The following is a 21,734-nucleotide window of genomic DNA, read 5'->3' as shown; positions in this document are numbered from 1 at the left end:
TTTTAAACATCATGCTTAAAATTGGCTACCTGGTGTCATTTCCATTGTAAAACATTTATGAAGAACTAATCCAAATATCCGCCAACCTAATCTCTTAAACTAAAAAGTGCCAGAGGTTGTATAATATATATATATATATTTGTATCTGACTGGCTATTTATGTAGCAATTCCAATATTTATATTGTCAGGTCAAGTTAACCTAAAATAAAATATAACTCTTCATGCCAAGCATCTGATATGATGACTTGAATAAATAGAATAATAATCTACTAAAACAGTTAAAATGCATTGTTAGTATTAAAGTAATTTACATTACTAGCGCATAATTTAACTCGATTGGGTTTATCAACATAAAGTTTTGTGTGATAAAATGCGACTAAAGCACCCATTGACAAATTATTTTATTGTATGGACTTTTTATGGCCATTCTTTTAATTACGTCAACATACTCCAATAACAATTATACTCAGTTACAAATAAATTGGAATCAATTATATGAGTCTTTTACTGACCATTTTACTCCATTTAATCTCATTTCATGCCACGCTTTTGCAAATACAAATAGAGAGTATTAGAAGTTCAGTATATATTGTTTGACAATTTAGCCTGTTAGGTTAAAGGGGAACATAATTTAAAAAGTGGCCTAAAAAGGGCCACTTGTGCAAATTCCTCCCTTCGATTTTTTCTACGGGCCGGTCTACAATTCAAGCCCACCCGTTCGTTCCAGACCAATAAATCCACAACCCACATTGTATTCCCTCTCTTCGAATTTTCTCGCGCACATTCACAAAATCACAAAAACAGCAGGAGGTGATACAGCTAGAGAAAGCTACTCCGGTAATGATGCTTACAGGAGACATACCACCGAATCAAACTATTTACATTAAGAACTTAAATGAGAAAGTCAAGAAAGAAGGTAGCTTTTTTCTTTTTTCTCTCACTATTTCAAGATTTAAGCTAGGGTTTAGCAAAATTATACATTTGTTAAGAAATCATCAATTGTTAAAGCTGCATAATTATTTGAACTAGTATGTTAGCGGTGGGGATAAGTGTGAGGTTTACAGAACCCCTATTTTGCCTTAAAAACACAAATTTCTGCAGTATTGGAATAGAATGTGTTAGGGGACACCAACTGTGTGCGAACTAACTAGAACTCGGTAATATAAGAATATTGTACACTCTAAACTAAGACTTACTATTTGATAGTTTTACGGTGAATGCAATACAAACTGCCACTGACTTCTCGTTATTACAATGTTAATATATTACTTTAGTAGTTGCATCAGTTGAAAGACAATGCATTTTGATCAAATTATGCTCAATGAATTTGCCGTCTCTTGACTACAAGATTTAAAAACTTGCGGTTCTCCAAACTGTAATGTGTTTTATTATCCTTGGATGATATCAAAGCATGTAGTTATGGTTTGCTTCGATAATCTGGTATTGCTGAACAAGTTTGGCCGTTGTTAAATTGAATATTTTGGTATTTACAGGTTCTTTGGCTTTAAAATGTGTGATAAGTAGTTTATATGTGCTTCTTGCCCTTTTGTTCTCATTGTTCTTTTCTACTTGATTTGTAACATTCACGAATCCTGCATGAAATTCTCTTTTTTTTTTCTTCTCAAAGTCCTTTCATGAACATCAGGCAAAATACTCTTTCATCCAGCTTTCTGGTGATCATTTTCTTTTTAATTTTTAAAATTTTCGTCACAAAGCCTATATTATAATCTCTGCGCTGAGGGTTAAACTTGGCAAGAAAAGATATGTAATTATCAAGGAGAAAGCTTCAAGAATTTGCTCTGTTAGTGCTCTATCGAGTAATGAAACTTATAACTCTTATGTAATACTGCATCAAGAAATGGTCTTCTAATTACATCAGATTGGTTGTCTATTTTTCTTTCGCTCGTTATGCTTTCAAATGCTATTTTCTGTTTGTTTATGGTGTGCCCGGAGTTTTTTATGTATACTGATGTGGAGCTATTTTGAACCGATTCTCTTTTCTAATTACTGAAAATGCCAAACATCCTCTGGCTTGTCTTTGTATGTTAGAATTAATAAAGAATACAATTATTAGTTTTACGTTTATCTCCTTCCATCAATTTTCCTTTAATTTTTTTTTTATTTGTTCTTACATTGTTTTTTTAGTGGGTATTACTACAGCTGTTTCCAGAAGGGTGGGTGTATGACCTTTGCTTTATGCTAATGATTTCTTCTTTTTTGCAGAGCTAAAGAGGTCTCTTTATTGCTTGTTCTCTCAGTATGGGAGGATTGTGGATATAGTGGCGCTGAAGACTCCCAAACTTAGAGGACAAGCATGGGTTGTGTTCAGTGAGGTAACTGCTGCCAGTAATGCTGTGAGGCAAATGCAAAACTTCCCGTTTTACGACAAACCTATGGTGAGAGTAATGACAATTGGGACTGTAGTCTGTTCTCTATTGTGCATGTTTTCAGCACTCACATGGCTGTTGTGGCATAACTGTTCAGAAATGTCCTGCTTCATTCTTTCCTTATTTTCTCTAGCTATCTCCTGAAGTATCTGATGAGCCTGAATGATTAATCTCCTTGAGAAGCATATGCTAATGTTATGTTTATATGATCCTTATCAACTTGTAATGTGCTTTGTGGCATCCTTTGTCCTATCAGAAAAAGCGACTACTCTTGTGTACTGTACTATAGTCTTCTAAAATGTCTCTTTTCAGCTTGGACCGCCCTTTCTGGTTTTATAATGTGTCCCTAAATAATGTAGTCTATCAAAATATGGAATTTGGAAATATATTTCTGAATCCACTTTATGCTTAGAAGATTAAAGCATTTCAATTTCTTGCTAAATACCTGTGCATCATCAAAAAGGTATACCAAGTTGGAATGGAGGAGCTATACTCTAAAAAATAGTTTTTGTCAAAAAGGTATGCTAATTTTTTTAAAAGAATGTGGTAGTCCTCAACAACCCCCCCGACAACCATACCCAGGAGCCAAACCTTTTTTAACTTTGTTTCAATTGTGACTCTTATTCCCAATCGCATGGTTGGAGGTGGAGGGCCCTTCCCACTTGGCTATCCCACCCTTTTCTATGTTAGCCAAAGATTGTTTGATTGATCTTTTAATTTGTTTTTCTCCTGATTATGGTTGTGGACCTGTGGTGGCACAACTAAGTGAAAATATTGCTGCTTGCCTATATGTTGATGGACTTTGACCTTAGATCTTTCCATGAATGATGTCTCTAATTAGAAAAATCAGATACATGTATGCTTGTGTTTTATGTGGAGGGGATTTACCTACCAGTTAGAATGGGAAAGTTTGCTGTTGATACTTTGGCATTAATTTTGAATTTCTCAGGAATCTGGACATCTATAAGCTCTACATAGATAGGAAAATGAAAATATGGACTAAGCTCCACAACAATCTGCTTAACCTTACAAGCAAAAGAAGACATAGGAACTGTTTAATAGGGTAATAAGAGAATATCAGATTAATTAGGTGTAACCTGAGGTTTATCAACAATTGTTCAAAAGGAAAAGGTAGGTGGAGGTTGTGAAATAATTATACGGAGTAAAGCTCTGTACCTGTTCCTCATTTTTGTGTAAATCCTTATGACCATATGCTTGATTGGAAAGAAATTTACTCACTTTTGTAGAATAATAGAAGTCTCAAATATGCATCCCTTTAGAATAGTTTATCCGGAAAGCTGTCTCAACTTGTTGCGTGGTTTTAATATTCAATGTTTTGGAGCATGTCCTAACTGTCTCTGTGCTTGGTGCTTGTACGGTCACAAAGTCTGTCCTCTAGTTGCCTCTCAAAAACCTGTATACAAGTGCACAGGAGACACTTTATGGACTCCTATCCTTAGAAAGATAGGCCTTTTTTTGTTTTAATTTTCTCCGGGACTATATGTTTGTATAATATGCTTTGGGTTTGCTGTTGATCACTTTATATGGTGTAGAGCAGTAGAAGGATGTCAGTGACTAAGCTTTTGATATAATGCAGCGGTTACAATATGCTAAAACAAAGTCAGATTGTATTGCTAAGGCAGAGGGGACCTATGACAAGAAAAAGAAACAAGAGGAAAAAGGTGAAATCATTCTATTGTACATTATTCATCTGCTCCATCTTCTGTTAAGCTTCTCATTGGTCCCAAACTGCATGTTATGGCAACTCATCTTTGGAAATGTCAAAAATTGAACCCTGTATTCCAAGAAGAGCACTCTTTGCTGAAGCTAAGAGCAGTCATCCAAGCTAAACAGACATTAATTGATATAATTGATTAATTTCTATTCCTTTAACATTTGCCTTCTTGCAAAATTCCTTTGTTACAATTCAGCTAGACTGAATATTTTATAGTTCAACTTAAGGATTTTAACAGAATAGTAATAGATGCATAATCACTGAGTAGCACCTGTCAAATTGCATATGATCTTGTCAACATCCGCTTACTATTTCTTCATCATTTTGGGTGCCATTGTTATGAGTACTGTATTAACCCACTTGCACGATCTTCATTTTGTCACAATCTTCAACTCAGTTTTTGAGCCTGAACCACGTGTATTTGCCTTGCATGCATAGCTTTTTAAAATGCTCTTGGCAGTTAATATTATTGACTATTGGTGATCTGGACTAACTTGACATATAAATGTGTAGTGGAAAAAAGGAAACGTACTGAAGAGACTCCGCAAACTGGTGCAGCTAATGGCCCAAGAGCTGACAGTAATGGAGGCCCAGCTGTAAGTTCGTTGCAACTTTTGCTTCTTTTCTTTGACTTAGTTGTACCTAAAGACTGCCTTCCCTTTGTCCACAACTATGCGGAACATCATCGGTGTGAAACTTAAAAACAGTGTGACTGCATTTATGATGACCCCAAAATACTGTGCTCATGACAAATTTTATATGTTACAATTAATCTCTTTTCGTTCAATACTAGTTCTGATCATGTTTATTACAATTATTTCAGTAATTGCATATTGTTGAACAACTTTTGCAGGCTGCTTCTCGCCAAGGAAGGCCAAGTGCACAAGAAACAGTTGCAGAACCAAATAATATTCTCTTTATACAGAATCTGCCCCACGAGACAACAAGTATGATGCTTGAAGTGCTCTTCAAACAGTATCCAGGTTTTAGGGAAGTTCGAATGATTGAAGCGAAGCCAGGTATTGCATTCGTGGAATTTGACGATGATGTCCAGTCTTCGGTCGCCATGCAGGCCCTTCAAGGCTTCAAAATTACCCCCCAAAATCCCATGGCTATCACCTATGCCAAGAAATGAGCAATCTTAATTCCAGGCCACGCTATATGTCTTGGTGAGAAAATGCAGCAACTCAAGATCTTTAGTTTTCTAGTGGGATTATCTGTTCACGCCATAGGTCATGCGGGGAAGATGTAGAAGGCATGTATTATACGCTTGAGCAAGCTTCTTTTAAACGTGGAAGTTTTATGGGTGTTTGCAGCCCAGTAAAGATGCCTTGCTATTCATATTTTTTAAACAATTTGATTTTGTGTACTAGTGCTGCTGAATCCTAAGAAGAGGTGTTTGATAATTGATTGGATCTGCTCGGATGAGGTTCTTCGAAATTGAACCAACTATAGGTTGGGTTTAACTGTACTCGTAGTGTAAACTTTTTTTTTATACCATCAGGTTAAGTTGATCTATTAACATATAACTTTACATAGCGAAAGTGATGTGGTAGTTTAGAAAATATAGTAATGATACGCTTTAATCGGTTAGATTGTGCTTTAAAGATGTCTATTACATAAATCCATTTAGATTTTCTTTACTACTGCAGTCTGCAAAAAAACACAAAGAGTGCAGACTTAGAATATAATGTAGGATCCTTAGAATTAGCATCAAATGTTGGTTGCTTCAAATTATTTTAAGATCAATCTCTCTACTGCACGCGTGAATATGAAACTTAATTAATTTTTTCAAAATATCTTGTTGAATATGAAAATCTCTCGACTATATAAACCTATTTTTGTTTAGATTTTTCAATAATTCACATATTAGTTCTTTGGTTTATTCACCCTTTTATCCGGTCTTCTGGTTTATGAAGTTTTAATCTCCTATTTTTAAGTACAAGTAGAAGAAAATTATAATGTGCCTATGCATCTCGATTACAGTTCTTTTTGTTTGACCTCGATATTTACTTTTCTCACATCTCTTTTATCTAAACTATGTCTGAGATATCGTCTATGCTTGCCAATAATAGTCTGTTTGGCCAAGCTTCTCCGATCCTAGAAACACATTTTTTGAAAAAATTACTTTTTTTTCAAGTTGAAGTATTTGACCAAGCTTTTGGAAGAAAAAAAGTGTTTTTGAGGAGAAGCAGAAAAAAATAGTTTCTCTTCAAAAGTATTTTTTTGAAAAAACTTATGAGAAAAATACACTTAGAAGTAGTTTTTAAAAGCTTGACCAAACACTAATTGCTGCTCAGAAGTGCTTTTCAGATTAATTAGCCAAACACAAATTGTTTCTCAACAAAAGTACTATTGAGAAAAAACACATCTCAAGATAAGCTGATTTTTGCAGCTTGGCCAAACGGACTAAGTTGTCTTGTCGATGATGATAATTTAAGAAAAATCTGTAAAACTTACTACATGGTTAAATTAAAATATATCATTGTTCCTTACTAGTTGAAGTATGATAATTTTTAGTTGTTCAATTTCTGTTTCACAAAATCATGGTAGTACCTACGAAAAATATTTTCAATTAACTTTTGGCGTTCTTTTCAAAAACATGTGAATTTCTTTTTATTTTTTTAAAAACCAAATATCATTTTAGAAAAAAAGTTTGTCAATGTTTGCAAAAGCTAAATCTTATACTGGATCTCTGCGCAACACATGTTATTCTTGCCATCTTGGGGAAAAAATCTATCAGAATAATTGGTTTAGATGCACTCTTATAATCTTACTTGTCCATCATCCATCTTGTGATTCGCATAACGAAATGATCTTTTATATCCGGTTATAATTTGAATTGAAAAAATGATTCAGTAAAAAGTTTATATTATTAACTTACTGCTATCATGTGTTATGTTTTATCACTATTTTATGAAAATTGTAATTAATCATATATCTGATTTCCCGTATGTTGAAAAACTAATTCAAAGTTGTAGTAGGAAACTTTAGTTATTTAAGATTTGATTTATTTAATTCATATCTAAATAGGATTTGTATTTAGAATTAATATAGGAATAAACTTTCATGTTTCTAGTTGACATAGGTTTTGTACTATTATAAATAAGGGTATTACTAGCTTATTTTACGTGTGAAGATCAGTGGAGGAAATAAAGAATTGTAGAGAGCTTTCAGAGATATATAATGAAATATTTTTCCTTCAAATTGGTATCAGAGCTTCTATGATCTTGGGAGAGAATCAAGTACCTTCCGCTGCCGGCGGGCGGAGCTAGCCAATGTGTGCCGTCCGTCTGGCCAAAAAATATGTTGGCAAAATTATAGATTGTTGTCAACAGAATTAAACTATTCGATGAAAAATTTCAAAATAGATTCAAGAAAAAAACAAGTTTAAAGAGATGCAAACAAAAATGACACAAGAGGAAGAAACTCTTCTTTAAAAGTTGGAGAGAGGTTTAAATAAGTTGGATGTTGATTACATGCTTCGGTGACAAAGTGCATCAACGGGTGTTGAAGACAAGTATTTTAACAAAATTGGGTGTTGATGACAAAGTGCATCAACGGTTGGTAACAAAGTGCATCAATGGGAGTTGAAGACAGGTATTTCGACAAAATTGGGTGTTGGTGACAAAGTGCATCAACACGAGTTGGAGATAGATGCTTCAACAGAATTGGGTGTTGGTGAAAAAGTGCATCAACGTGAGTTGAAGATAGGCGCTTCAACAGAATTGAGTATTGGTGACAAAGTGCATCAACGAGGGTTGGAGACATATGCTTCAACAAAAGTAGATTTTGGAGAAAAGTGCTCCAAGACAACAATACAAACAAGTCAGACATATACAACTTTGAATTGCGGGAGAATGTTGAAAAACTAATTCAAAGTTGTAGGAAACCTTAGTTATTTAGGATTTGATTTATTTAATTCATGTCTAAATAGGATTTGTAGTCAGAACTAATATAGGAATAAACTTTCACGTTGCTAGTTGACATAAGTTTCGTACTATTATAAATATGGGTATTACTAACTTATTTTACGTGTGGAGATTTGTGAGAATTGTAGAGATCTTTCACATAGTTACAATAAAATATTTTTTCTTCACCGTCGTTTGACCTTAACTTTTGTTAGGAGAAAAATTAGCTTATACGTAAAATAAGACACTAGTGGAGACAAAAATATTTCAATTTATCTCTTAACAATACTTACTAAGTTGATACGCTTAATGTAATATAATCATTTTCCAAAGGTTGCCAAATCTCTTCTTTTTTATGTTACTAGTCAATAATTCTTAGAAATTTACATGTAAATAATCTGATTGTGAGTGAAGCAGTTTAAACGGTCTATTTTTATATACTAATTGCTAAATCATCATTTAGCCGTCATCGAAAAATCAATACATAGACCAATTATTTAGCTGACCCAATAATGTCATCAAATTATTTTAACAAGTCAAACCCTAAATTAAATTCGCTCAGCCACTTCAGGAACATCAACCAATAATTTTTCGCATATAATTTTATTTACCCAAGATTAAATATTGATCTTAATCTCTAAACTATGATGGCTCTGATACCAATTGTAAGATTATTAATTCGCAGCCATAACACAGATTAAGACACAAACATCAATATAATATAGAGTTAAAGTTTAAGGAAGAATACCGTTCAACTCCATTGACAAAGTAACGACAGTGATCGATGATTAAGCCTGAGATCAACTTCCACTATCCACTAGCTACGCGTTCATACGGTCCGGAGAACTTGACTAATGGGATGTCTACCGTTCCCACGTATTCAAGAGGCAAAATGTGGTAGGGTTTTCTAAGAGCTAGAGAAATGGAGGCTGGCCCCTATTTATAAAATGTGCCTACCCATCACAGATAAATTGTTATTGGACCTCACATATCTACACACAATATTTAATATTAAGCCTTTTATTTATTTACTACTTAGGCTACGTCACTATTCTTCGAGGCTATATCCAATTAACGTAAGTCTAAATTCCAACAACTTCACTTGTTGTTTCAACAGTAGAGATACAACTATCAACAATTACTTCAGCAATGAAGGTGCAACTACCAACAATAGATCTGCAGTTATTCGCAACTCTCCATCAATGGAGATCCAGCTACCAACATCCACTGTTATTCCACAAGTACCGTCCCCGATTCCGCAACCATCTATCTTGTCTCAGGCTTAAGATAATTGGCAAACAATAGATGAAATGTATTTTACTAATGTGTCTCCCCTACTTATTGGTTTAAAAATGAGTTAACTTTAGTAGCCAACAAAAACTGCTTCTTATTACTAATGAAAAGTTTGTGCTTCTTGAGAAGGGAAGTCCTACTGTGTCATTCTTAAGGTCTCTTTTTTTTCTTGGAAGATCAATGTCGGTGATTTTGCGTCGTAGGAACCTAGTTGGACTTCCATTTTCTGATGTCCTCGACTTGCTACATTATCTAGGAGGAAAGGATTCTAGAATATTCCTTGATTGGCTAGCCTTGGGAAAATTTGTAAGTCTCTTATAATTGTCACATTGTCTTACATGTGGAAAGTTTTTGGGGAGAAATATATACTTCTTATAGGCATTGCTGAGGATGATATATATGATTTCCATTTCTCTGTGTTCACTTTGAAAAAAATTTACTTTTGTTGCTCTCTCTAATTTTATTTTTCTCTTGCGTTTGTTCTCTACACATCATTTTTTTGTATAAATTATTTGCGCTCTTGTATTGTTCTCTACAGTTTCCACCATTCTCTATTCCTTTTTTATTTTTTTATTCTCACGAAACCTTATTATGAACAAGGCTAGTCTTTATAAAAATATAAAGGACAAATATCTGTATTTGCCGATTTTTTTCATAAACGTATAATTTCCCATTTCAAAAAAGAAGCTACGCATATTTTTCACTTGTCGCCAAAAAAGCTCTTTAAAATTTTATCATAGAGCAATGACTCGAATCAATGCATCCAAAGGACAAAAAAGGTCACTAGCCTCATCCTCTTTTGGCTTCCGTCTACTTACTAGATCCTACAAGTTATTGGTTACATGAACAGTTACACCGCTATCTAACTACCAGAAATTTAAAAGAACATTAACAAAACTGATTTTAAAGCAGACAAAAACCAAAAAATTACCCGATTTCTTTTTAAGAGGACAACCACCATTTTATGACTTACGTGTTTGCAATCACAACACTTGATTTCTTTCTTAATCATAGCTTGAGGACCAATAGGATTATGAGACTGGCCTTGGTTTCCACCAGACTTATTAGCATGACCACTATAACTACCTGGATTATGACACTGACCATGTTTCTTGCAATAAATTGTCCATATACTTTTTATATACATGAGAATCCAAGACTTTACGTGTCATCCTTTGGGTGAAAACATAATATCTCATCTTCATAAATTAATTTAGTGTCACTAGTGTCAAAAGGTAAATAACGTCCAATACTAATGTACATCTTTTAAGGACAATTTAGATGTGGTATAGTGAAAATATTTTAATGACTCAAATAAATACATAATCTCACATGTATAATATTAAGAACTTTTCAGCGACTGCAAATAAATAGACCATTTTTGTGAAACTATTTATTAATCACAAGTTCTTAGTTATACATGTTAATACATGTGATAAAATAACACCCATATGCTTAAACTCTCCTATTTATTTGTCACGACCCAATTTTTTCTCCGTCTGGGTATCGTGATGGCACCTAGTCTTAGGGACTAGGTAAGCCTAACAATAATTAAAATAACATTATTTAAATAGAATCTCTTAAAACTCCCAAAATCGGTAGTACAAGTCATAAGCTCTACAGAGTGTTTGCTAGAAAACTTCTAAATACAACTGTCTAGAAATAAGAATAAACAGTGCAAAATGAAAAATTGAAGGTGACTCTGAAGCCTGCGAACGCAGCAGCAGGTTACCTTGAGTCTCCACAGTAACAGTCCACGCAGATAGCTAACGAACAAGTACCTGGATCTGCACAAAAAAAATACAAAAGAGTAGTATGAGCACACCACAGCGGTGCCCAATAAGTATCAAGACTAACCTCGGTGAAGTAGTGATGAGGACTAGTCAAGACACCCACTGGTCTAATAAACTGAACAAGTATAAGTATAAGGATGACAGAACATGACATCTATCTAAGGACCCCGAGATATGGCTAACGACATAGCAACTGCAATAAGGAAGGAAAAACAACAAGTAACAGCGGAACACCAGAATAAGACACAGAAGAATGAACGAAAACACAACCCAAATCCAGAAATCACAATACAGTAAAGACAAGTAGTAACTCAGCAGCTGCAATAGTTTTCACATCAGGTCTCAGCCAACAACCCCAATAAATTAGTCAAAATCCTTCAAGTGTAAACTTTCACCCGTAAGTTTTTTTTTTAAATTGAGGTCTTTAGAATATAATCCTTTCCAATAAGAAATTATTTTTGAAATATACTTCCTTCAAACGTAGTTCTTTCAAGATAAAACCTTTCAAATATAAACTTTTCAAATAATTAGCCTTCAAACATATTTCTTTCAAGATAAATACTTTTCAAGTATAATCCTTTCAAATAAATATCTTCAAATATAGTTCCTTCGAGTAAATACTTTTCAAATATAAACTTTTCAAATTATTAGCCTTCAAACATAGTTCTTTCAAGATAAATACTTTTCAAATATAAACTTTTCAAATCACATCCTTCGAGTATAAGTCACCTTGTGACACCTGAGCATGGAAGATTTTCAGCCCCGAACACAGATATAACCACAGTAGGGAATCTACCTGAATACCGTCCCGTAATCTCAAAATAAATATGCAGTGCTGGGGGATCTCCCGGAATACGTCCGTAGTCCCAATTTAAATATGCAGTGCAGGGGAATCTCCCGGAATATGTCCGTAGTCCCAAAGTAAATATGCAAGACACGGAGATCTCTCGGAATACGTCCGTAGTCCCGATTTAAATATGCAGTGCTGGAGGATCTCCCAGAATACGTCCATAGTCCCAATTTAAATATGCAGCGCAAACAACAGAGATAACAATTATAACACGACAGAAACCTCGTAAATCACCACAACGAGTACAAAAGCAACAATGACAGAAATGCAAAGTACGGCGAGCAAATCAACTCAAGAATTTAAATCACAAGAACGATATAACTCATTCACAAGATATAACCACAGTAAAGAATGTTAGGCGTAAGGAGAACAACTTAACAAGGAAAAACAAAACAAAAATGTAGCAACGATTCCACAATATTCAAGTCAATAATAAGAAGCCAACATGAGTCAAATGGTTCCAAATAATGGCAAGTCAACTAAGATATAGGTTATCTAAACTCCTTTTGAGGTTGAGCAATTACGAGAAAAATTCAACAATTCAAATAAGGATAAGCAGCGGAAGATAATCATAACTCCAATTAAGATAAAAAAAATTGTAGGGTGAGAAAATAATGATTTCAATTAAAGATAAGCAGTTATGAAAAAAATATATAGCACGACGATAGAAGAGGTAAAATCTTTGGTTAAGTCGAATAAGGGTCAAATAGACGGTAAGAGTGAATCCTAAAGCAATTATCTCTAGTCAAAGCATGTAGAGGTGAAACTAACGAATAGGAATTCAAAAAAAGATCAGAAACAACATTATACACAGTGAATATAAGGACATAAGAACCCTAAAAGGCTAACTTTCCACAAATAGGTCCGAGCACGCATCCGTCACCTCGCGTACACAGACTACAATCAACATAGATAACTCAAATCCTAAGGGGTAGTTCCCCCACACAAGGTTAGGTAAGATACTTACCTCGAGTCAAGCTCAATAAATCCATAATAATGCCCTTTTCACGAATATCCGGCTCTGGATGGCCCAAATCTAGCCAAAAGAAATTACATATCATAATTATAACAATAATAGACTCATCTAATTAACGAAATCAACATTTTAACGAAAATTCCGAAATTAACTCAACATCGCTCGTGGGGCCCACTTCTCGGAATCGGGTAAAAATCACAAAATATGAATACTCATTCACTCACGAGTCCAACCATATAAGAATTACTCAAATCCGACCACAAATCCCCTTTCAAAACTCGAAATCTTCATTGAAGAAGTTCTTCCAATTGTTTCCAATATCAACCCCAAAAATCCGAAACTAAATGGAGAAAATAACTATAGATTAATGGAATACAACCAAAAACAAGTTAGGAATCATTACCCCAAAGTTTCCTCTGAAAATCCCTCGAAAAATTGCCAAATTCCGAGCTCTCAAGTCCAAAAAATGAAGAATGAACCCAAATCCTCGGATTCCTCTTTTCTGCCCAGGCGTGACCGCACCTGCGCATAATTAGCCGCATCTGCGCGACCATATCTGCGCATGTCCAATCGCACCTGCGCTTCCTCTCGCTTCTGCTCGCCAAAAATCCGCTTCCGCGGAGCCGCTGATGCGCACACTTTCTCCGCACCTGTGGAGACTGTCAAGTCCAGCTCTTCTCGCACCTGCGCCTCAATCTTCGCATCTGCGGGCATCGGAGATGCGGAATTTTCCTCGCACCTGCGACCCCTGGCACTCCTAAATTTTTCCGCTTCTGCGCTTGCCTCTCCGCATGTGCGCTCTCGCACCTGCGGTCTCTTCTTCGCAGGTGCGAAAATACCAGAAGCCTGAAGACTTAGCAGTAACACAAATCAAATTTTTAATCCGTTAAGCACCCGAAACTCATCCGAGGCCCCGGGACCTCAACCAAACATACCAACCAATCCTAATACACTATACGAACTTAGTCGAGCCTTAAAGTCACATCAAACAACGTCGAAACCACAAATCACACCATGAATCGAACTTATAAATTTCAAATCTTTAATCTTCTAAAACTCGTGCCGAAACCTATCAAATCAACCCGGAATGACGTCAAATTTTGCAGGCAAGTCCCAAATAACATAACGGAGCTGCTCCAGCTCTCGGAATCGCATTCCGACCCCGATATCAAAAAGTCCACTTCTGGTCCAAATCTTCAAAAATTCAACTTTCGCCATTTCAAGCCTAAATCAGCTACAAACCTCAGATTTACAGTCCGGACACGCCCCTAAGTCCAAAATCACCCTACGGAGCTAATGGAACTTACAAAACTCTATTCCGGAGTCGTCTTCACATAGTTCCGACTACGGTCAAAAATCTTAAGACTTAAGCTTCCGTTTTAGGGACTAAGTGTCTCAAATCACTCTGAATCAACCGGTAACTGAATTCAACCACACACGCAAGTCAATACACATAATATGAAGCTGTATGCCACCGAACGAGACTTAAATTCTCAAAACGACCGGACGAGTCGTTACATCCTTCCCATCTTAAACAAATGTTCGTCCTCGAACGTGCTAAGCATCACCTCGAAGTCTTGAAATAACTAAAAGCACATGTTCAACATACACCCGTGGGTGACCCCACATCACCCCAATCCACATAAGCCTGACGACACCATCTCAACTATAATTTACCCTTTCTGCCAACACCGATAAGCCTTAGAGTAAAGAATTCTCACCTTTTATTTATCTTCAAAAGACCCGATTCTAAATCCATAACCGACATCAGTCTCAACCAGCTGTAACAACTCATGCCTACACCCACAAGGTACGACCACACAACAAAACACCACACATAGGCCCATGATAACATTTCTGATCACAATAGCTGCCCGTAATCAAAACCAGCACCGGCAATTAGACCCATATCCATTAGCAATCCATTTCAAACCTCCACAATGCTGATAATGATGCAAGAAGCACGAAGACTTCATAACTATACACCCAATTCAATAAATCACAACTAACACCATCGGGCACACATCCCGCAAGCCAAAACTCAAGAAGCACATAACGAAATAGACTAAGTATGTAAAGGGAAATATATAAGATAAATATCAAACAAGCCCGACAGGCACAACTTTCTAACAATACCCTACTACGAATCAATTCAAAAGGAAAAATCAAAGTACATGAACAAATCATAAGGATCTCATCCTGGTATCACCCTCCACCGCGGCACGCAACCTGGTTCAAACATAACAAATCACATGGAGTCGCGAGGGTCTCGCCCTCAACTATGAATCACAAGTCGAATACATATCATACCAATGAAAATATTCCACTAAATCAATTCTGCCAATAAAATCTCAACACTTGCTAAATTCTCACCCCGGTAGAGTATCAAGTCACAAATCGTAACCAATTTACTCAGGAATCGCATCAACCTGCCATAATGGACAACATGAATTCACTTCTAGTATCGAAACTTTATAATGAATATAAACAAATGATAGACATGGGCTACCACTCATAGAGTCTCCCAACAGGGGTAAACACTTAAACATAATACTAAGTCATGAACTCACCCATAGGTAGGACAACAAATAGGGGAACTTGCCCCGATAAGCAGAACCGAATCAAAATACGAATAGTGCCCCTCTGTAACAAATCAAAAGCATACCTGTATGACATCATCTGGCGCAGTGGAATCAAGCCTACTATATGAAACACATCAACAGGTCGGGCCTTCCCCTCTTGGGCACCCTCTACTCGCCTGAATACTCCGCTGTAACACACCTGTCCGGAGTCTAGGATAATCTCTCACCCTGTGGCTGGTATTTCCACACTCGAAGCAACCTCTCTGCTGATGTGGCTGTGGGAACTGTGCGGTACGTGTACTCTGAGACCCATGAGCACCTGAAATACGGTGCGAAGCCTGAAGTGCAGACTGAACTGGCTGACCCACAAAACCTCTACCATGTCGTACCCTGCCTCCAAAATAAGGACCAGTAGATCTCTCCGGTCTACTAGGCCTCCTCACCTCCCTGTCCTCTCTCTCCTGATCTCGCCTGTACTCTCTCTCGTGGCCTCGACTATCTTCTCTCTCCTGGTCCCACATGCCCTCTACTCGGCGGGCGATCCCTACCACCTGCTGAAACGAAACATCTGACTCTAACTCACGAGCCATGCTGAACCGAATATCATGTCTGAGTCCCTCAATAAATATGCGGACACGCTCTTTAACTGTGGCGACTAAAGCAGGTGCATGCCTGGCCAAATCACTGAATCTCACGGCATACTCTGGCGTAGTTGCTCAAACTCCGCGTGCCATGCATCTTGAAGGAGCTGAGGTACAAACTCTCTCAGGAACATCTCTGAAAACTGAACCCATGTAAGTGAAGCTAACTCGGCCGGGCTACCCAACTCATATGCCCGCCACCACCTGTAGGCCACTCCCCTAAGCTGGAGCGTAGTAAAAGCAACCCCGCTCGTCTCTACAATACCCATAGTACGGAGAATGCGGTGACACTTCTCCAGAAAACCCTGTGCAATCTCTGAAGCCAAACCACTAAATGTAGGAGGGTCATATTTCTTGAACCTTACAAGTCTAAGCTGCTCTTCCTCAGATGCTACTGCCCTGACCACGGGCTGAACTGGGACCACAGGCTGTGTCGCCATGATACCTGGAGCCTGACCAACATGAACTCGCTGCTCTGGGGTGTGGGCGGCAGGAGTCTGGGTTCCTCCCCCGGTCTGTGAAGTAGTTGGTGCAACCGGAATCAACCCCGCCTGAGCCAATGTACCAAACATGCTCAGGAACTGTACTAAGGTCTCCTGAAGTCCGAGGGTAACAGTAGGCGCCTCCGGTACCTGCTCCCCAATTGGAACTAATGGCGGCTCCTCAACTGCTGCTCTGGTAGGTGCTCTGATTGCGACACTTGCTCCTCGTCGGCCTCTGCCTCTGCCTCTAGCGATACTTGCTCCAGGAGCAACGTCGTCTATAACTGTAGCTCGTGTCCTCACCATCTGTGAGAGAATGGAATGATAGAAGTTCAAATTCTGAGATCAATAAGCTGGCACGATAGGAATGAAAGAAGTGAGATTGTCCTAAAAGTTCTGTAGCCTCTCGAAGATAAGTACATACGTCTCCGTACCGATCCGCAAGACTCTACCAAACTCGCTTATGACTCGTAGCACCTATGAACCTAGAGCTCTGATACCAACTTGTCACGACCCAATTTTCCCTCCGTCTGGGTATCGTGATGGCACCTAGTCTTAGGGATTAGGTAAGCCTAATAATAATTAAAACAACATTGTTTAAATAGAATCTCTTAAAATTCCCAAAACCAGTAGTACAAATCATAAGCTCTACAGAATGTTTTCTAAAAAACTTCTAAATACAATTGTCTAGAAATAAGAATAAACAGTGCAAAACGAAAAGTTGAAGGTGACTCTGAAGCCTGCGAACGCAGCAACAGGTTTACCTTGAGTCTCCACAGTAACAGTCCACACAGATAGCTAACGAACAAGTACCTGGATCTGCATAAAAAAATGTGCAAAAGAGTAGCATGAGCACACCACAGCGGTGCCCAGTAAGTATCAAGACTAACCTCGGTAAAGTAGTGACGAGGACTAGTCAAGACACCCACTGGTCTAATAAACTGAACAAGTATAAGTATATGGATGACAGAACATGACATCTATCTAAGGACCCCGAGATATGGCCAATGACATAGCAACTGCAATAAGGAAGGAAAAACAGCAAGTAACAGCGGAACACCAGAATAAGACACAGAAGAATGAACGAAAACACAACCCAAATCCAGAAATCACAATACAGTAAAGACAAGTAGTAACTCAGCAGCTGCAATAGTTTTCACATCAGGTCTCAGCCAACAACCCCAATAAATTAGTCAAAATCATTCAAGTGTAAACTCACCCGTATGTTTTTTTTTTAAAATTGAGGTCTTTAGAATATAATCCTTTCCAATAAGAAATTATTTTTGAAATATACTTCCTTCAAACGTAGTTCTTTCAAGATAAAACCTTTCAAATATAAACTTTTCAAATAATTAGCCTTCAAACATAGTTCTTTCAAGATAAATACTTTTCAAGTATAATCCTTTCAAATAAATATCTTCAAATATAGTTCCTTCGAGATAAATACTTTTCAAATATAAACTTTTCAAATAATTAGCCTTCAAACATAGTTCTTTCAAGATAAATACTTTTCAAATATAAACTTTTCAAATCATATCCTTCGAGTATAAGTCACCATGTGACACCTAAGTATGGAAGATTTGCAGCCCCGAATACAGATATAACCACAGTGGGGAATTTACCGGAATACCGTCCCATAATCCCAAAATAAATATGCAGTGCTGGGGGATCTCCCGGAATACGTCCGTAGTCCCAATTTAAATATGCAGTGCAGGGGGATCTCCCGGAATACGTCTGTAGTCCCAATTTAAATATGCAGCGCAAACAACAGAGATAACAACTATAACACGGCAGAAACCTCGTAAATCACCACAACGAGTACAAAAGCAACAATGACAGAAATGCAAAGTACGACGAGCAAATCAACTCAAGAATTTAAATCACAAGAACGGTATAACTCATTCACAAGAAATAACCACAGTAAAGAATGTTAGGCACAAGGAGAACAACTTAACAAGGGAAAACAAAACAAAAATGTAGCAACGATTCCACAATATTCAAGTCAACAATAAGAAGCCAATACGAGTCAAATAGTTCCAAATAATGGCAAGTCAACTAAGATATAGGTTATCTAAACTCCTTTTGAGGTTGAGCAATTACGAGAAAAATTCAACAATTCAAATAAGGATAAGCAGCGGAAGATAATCATAACTCCAATTAAAATAAAAAAATTGTAGGGTGAGAAAGTAATGATTTCAATTAAAGATAAGCAGTTATGAAAAAAAATATAGCACGACGATAGAAGAGGTAAAATCTTTGGTTAAGTCGAATAAGGGTCAAATAGACAATAAGAGTGAATCCTAAAGCAATTATCTCTAGTCAAAGCATGTAGAGGTGAAACTAGCAAATAGGAATTCAAAAAAAGATCAAAAACAACATCATACACAGTGAATATAAGGACATAAGAACCCTAAAAGGCCAACTTTCCACAAATAGGTCTGAGCACGCATTCGTCACCTCGCGTACACAGACTACAATCAACATAGATAACTCAAATCCTAAGGGGTAGTTCCCCCACACAAGGTTAGGCAAGATACTTATCTCGAGTAAAGCTCAATAAATCCGTAAGAATGTTCTTTTCACGAATATCCGGCTCTGGATGGCCCAAATCTAGCCAAAATAAATTACATATCATAATTACAACAATAATAAACTCATCTAATTAACGAAATCAACATTTTAACGAAAATGTCGAAATTAACTCAACATCGCTCGTGGGGCCCACTTCTCAGAATCGGGTAAAAATAATAAAATATGAACACCCATTCACTCACGAGTCCAACCATATAAGAATTACTCAAATCCGACCATAAATCCCCTTTCAAAACTCAAAATCTTCATTGAAGAAGTTCTTCCAATTTTTCCCAATTTCAACCCCAAAAATTCGAAACTAAATGGAGAAAACAACTATAGATTAATGGAATACAATCAAAAACGAGTTAGGAATCATTACCCCAAAGTTTCCTTTGAAAATCCCTCGAAATATCGCCAAATTCCGAGCTCTCAATTCCAAAAAACGAAGAATGAACCCAAACCCTCGGATTTCTCTTTTCTGCCCAGGCGTGACCGCACCTGCGCATAATTAGCCGCATCTGCGCGACTGCAGGTGTGCATGTCCAACCGCACCTGCGCTTCCTCTCGCTTCTGCGCGCCAAAAATCCGCTTCTGCGGAGCCGCTGATGCGCACAATTTCTCCGCACCTGCGGAGACTGTCAAGTCCAGTTCTTCTCGTACCTGCACCTCAATATTTGCATTTGAGGGCATCGCAGATGCGGAATTTTCCTCGCACCTGCAACCCCTGGCACTTATCCATTTTTCCGCTTTTGCGCTTGCCTCTCCGCACGTGCGCTCTCGCACCTGCGGTCTCTTCTTCGCAGGTGCGAAAATACCAGAAGCCTGAAGACTTAGCACATATAGTGGAGACCATAGGGTGAACAAACCAAGACGTAATCCCGTACAAGGCAATAAAAGAAATGATCGAGGCCAAGGATCTCGGGGGCTGATGAGCAGAAATGGGTTCGACATGCATACTAGACCTAAGGAAGCACCACGGTTATCGGAGTATAACTTCAGCATCGATGCATCCGCCATCGTGTCAGCTATCGAATGCATCAAAGATACTAAATGGCCTCGACCTATGCAGACCGATTCTGCCCCGAGAAATCCCAATGAAATGTGTGAATATCATGGCACTCGCGGCCACAGAACGGAAGATTGCAGGCAACTAAGAGAGGAGGCAGCCCAGTTATTCAATAAAGGGCACCTTCGAGAATTTTTAAGCGACAAGGCTAAAAATTATTTCAAAAATAGGGATTTGGGTAGGCAAAACGAACAGGAAGAACCAAAACACGTCATCCACATGATCATCGGTGGCATCGATATCCCTCAAGGGCCGGTGCCTAAACGCACTAAGATATCAGTTACGAGAGAGAAGCGATCTCGAGCTCAGGATTACGCACCCATAGGAACCCTGTCCTTTAATAATGAAGATGTGGAAAGAGTCATACAACCTCACAATGATGCACTGGTAATATTTGTACTTATTAATAAAACTAAAGTTAAGCGTATGTTAATTGATCCAGGTAGCTCGGCCAACATTATTAGATCAAAGGTCGTAGAACAGCTCGTTCTACAGGACCAGGTCATACTCGCAATCCTGGTTCTAAGCGGATTCAATATGGCATGTGAAACTACCCAAGGCGAAATCATTCTGGCAATAAACATGGCCGGAACCATCCAAGAAACGAAGTTTCACGTAATCGAAGGCGATATGAGGTACAATGCCCTTTTTGGAAGGCCATGGATCCACAATATGAGAGTTGTACCTTCGACCCTACACCAGGTTCTGAAATTCCCAACATCGAAGGAAGTCAAAACAATTTACGGAGAATAACCGACCGCAAGAGAAATGTTTGCCAATGAAGAAGCAACGCCGATATCTTCACTATCATTGGCAAAAGAATCAGGTTTGAAGGAGGAACAAAATGACAAATAGCAATCACAAACATCAGCTTCGACCCAATTAGAGAATCAGAAGACTGATGAAGATAATGAACATGGGGTCCCTCGATCCTTCATGGTCCCCGATGATTCCGATGCTACTCAATCAGCGGTCGAAGAACTGGAGCAAGTCATACTGATCGAGTATCTTCCCGAACGAAAGGTATACCTGGGCACGGGGTTAAATCCTGAGCTCAGGAGAAAGCTTATTCAATTTCTTATAACTAACATAGACTGTTTCGCTTGGTCCCATCTTGACATGACAGTGATCCCACCGGGAATTACCACTCATAAGCTAAGCTTGGACCCAAATTTCCACATGGTAAAATAAAAAAGAAGGCCCCAGTTCGAGGTCAAACATGCCTTCATCAAAGACGAGGTAATCAAACTTCTTAAAATAGGGTCCATTCGGGAAGTAAAGTACCCCGAATGGCTAGCAAATGTGGTGGTAGTCCCTAAAAAGGGAAAAAAACTTAGAATGTGTATAGATTATAAAGACAAGAACAAAGCATGTCCTAAGGATTCTTTTCCTTTGCCTAATATCGATTTATGATCGATGCCACGACCAGCCACGAGACTCTCA

General features: G+C 37.7%; 1 protein-coding gene across 1 annotated transcript; it reads left to right on the top strand.

The window, feature by feature from the left end:
• The first annotated feature begins 742 nt into the window (after positions 1-742).
• LOC104113439 (U2 small nuclear ribonucleoprotein B'') lies at positions 743-5,594 on the top strand. The gene is made up of 5 exons (XM_009623601.4): positions 743-917; positions 2,225-2,397; positions 3,986-4,070; positions 4,637-4,719; positions 4,977-5,594. Exons 1-5 carry the CDS (start codon positions 842-844, stop codon positions 5,256-5,258), a joined length of 699 nt encoding a protein of 232 aa, XP_009621896.1. The 5' UTR covers positions 743-841; the 3' UTR covers positions 5,259-5,594.
• Positions 5,595-21,734: the final 16,140 nt, after the last annotated feature.

The sequence above is a fragment of the Nicotiana tomentosiformis genome, chromosome 6 (genome assembly GCF_000390325.3).
Source record: "Nicotiana tomentosiformis chromosome 6, ASM39032v3, whole genome shotgun sequence".
In the NCBI taxonomy this organism is placed as follows: domain Eukaryota; kingdom Viridiplantae; phylum Streptophyta; class Magnoliopsida; order Solanales; family Solanaceae; genus Nicotiana; species Nicotiana tomentosiformis.
This window is presented reverse-complemented; position numbering and strand designations above follow the sequence as displayed.

What these genes read in the sequence shown, in the direction of transcription:
- LOC104113439 (XM_009623601.4), top strand. Translation starts at nt 842, where the DNA reads ATGATGCTTACAGGAGACATACCACCGAATCAAACTATTTACATTAAG. An exon ending in CGTTTTACGACAAACCTATG is followed by an intron (nt 2,398 to 3,985) that starts GTGAGAGTAATG and finishes GATATAATGCAG; the next exon opens with CGGTTACAATATGCTAAAAC. An exon ending in ACAGTAATGGAGGCCCAGCT is followed by an intron (nt 4,720 to 4,976) that starts GTAAGTTCGTTG and finishes CAACTTTTGCAG; the next exon opens with GCTGCTTCTCGCCAAGGAAG.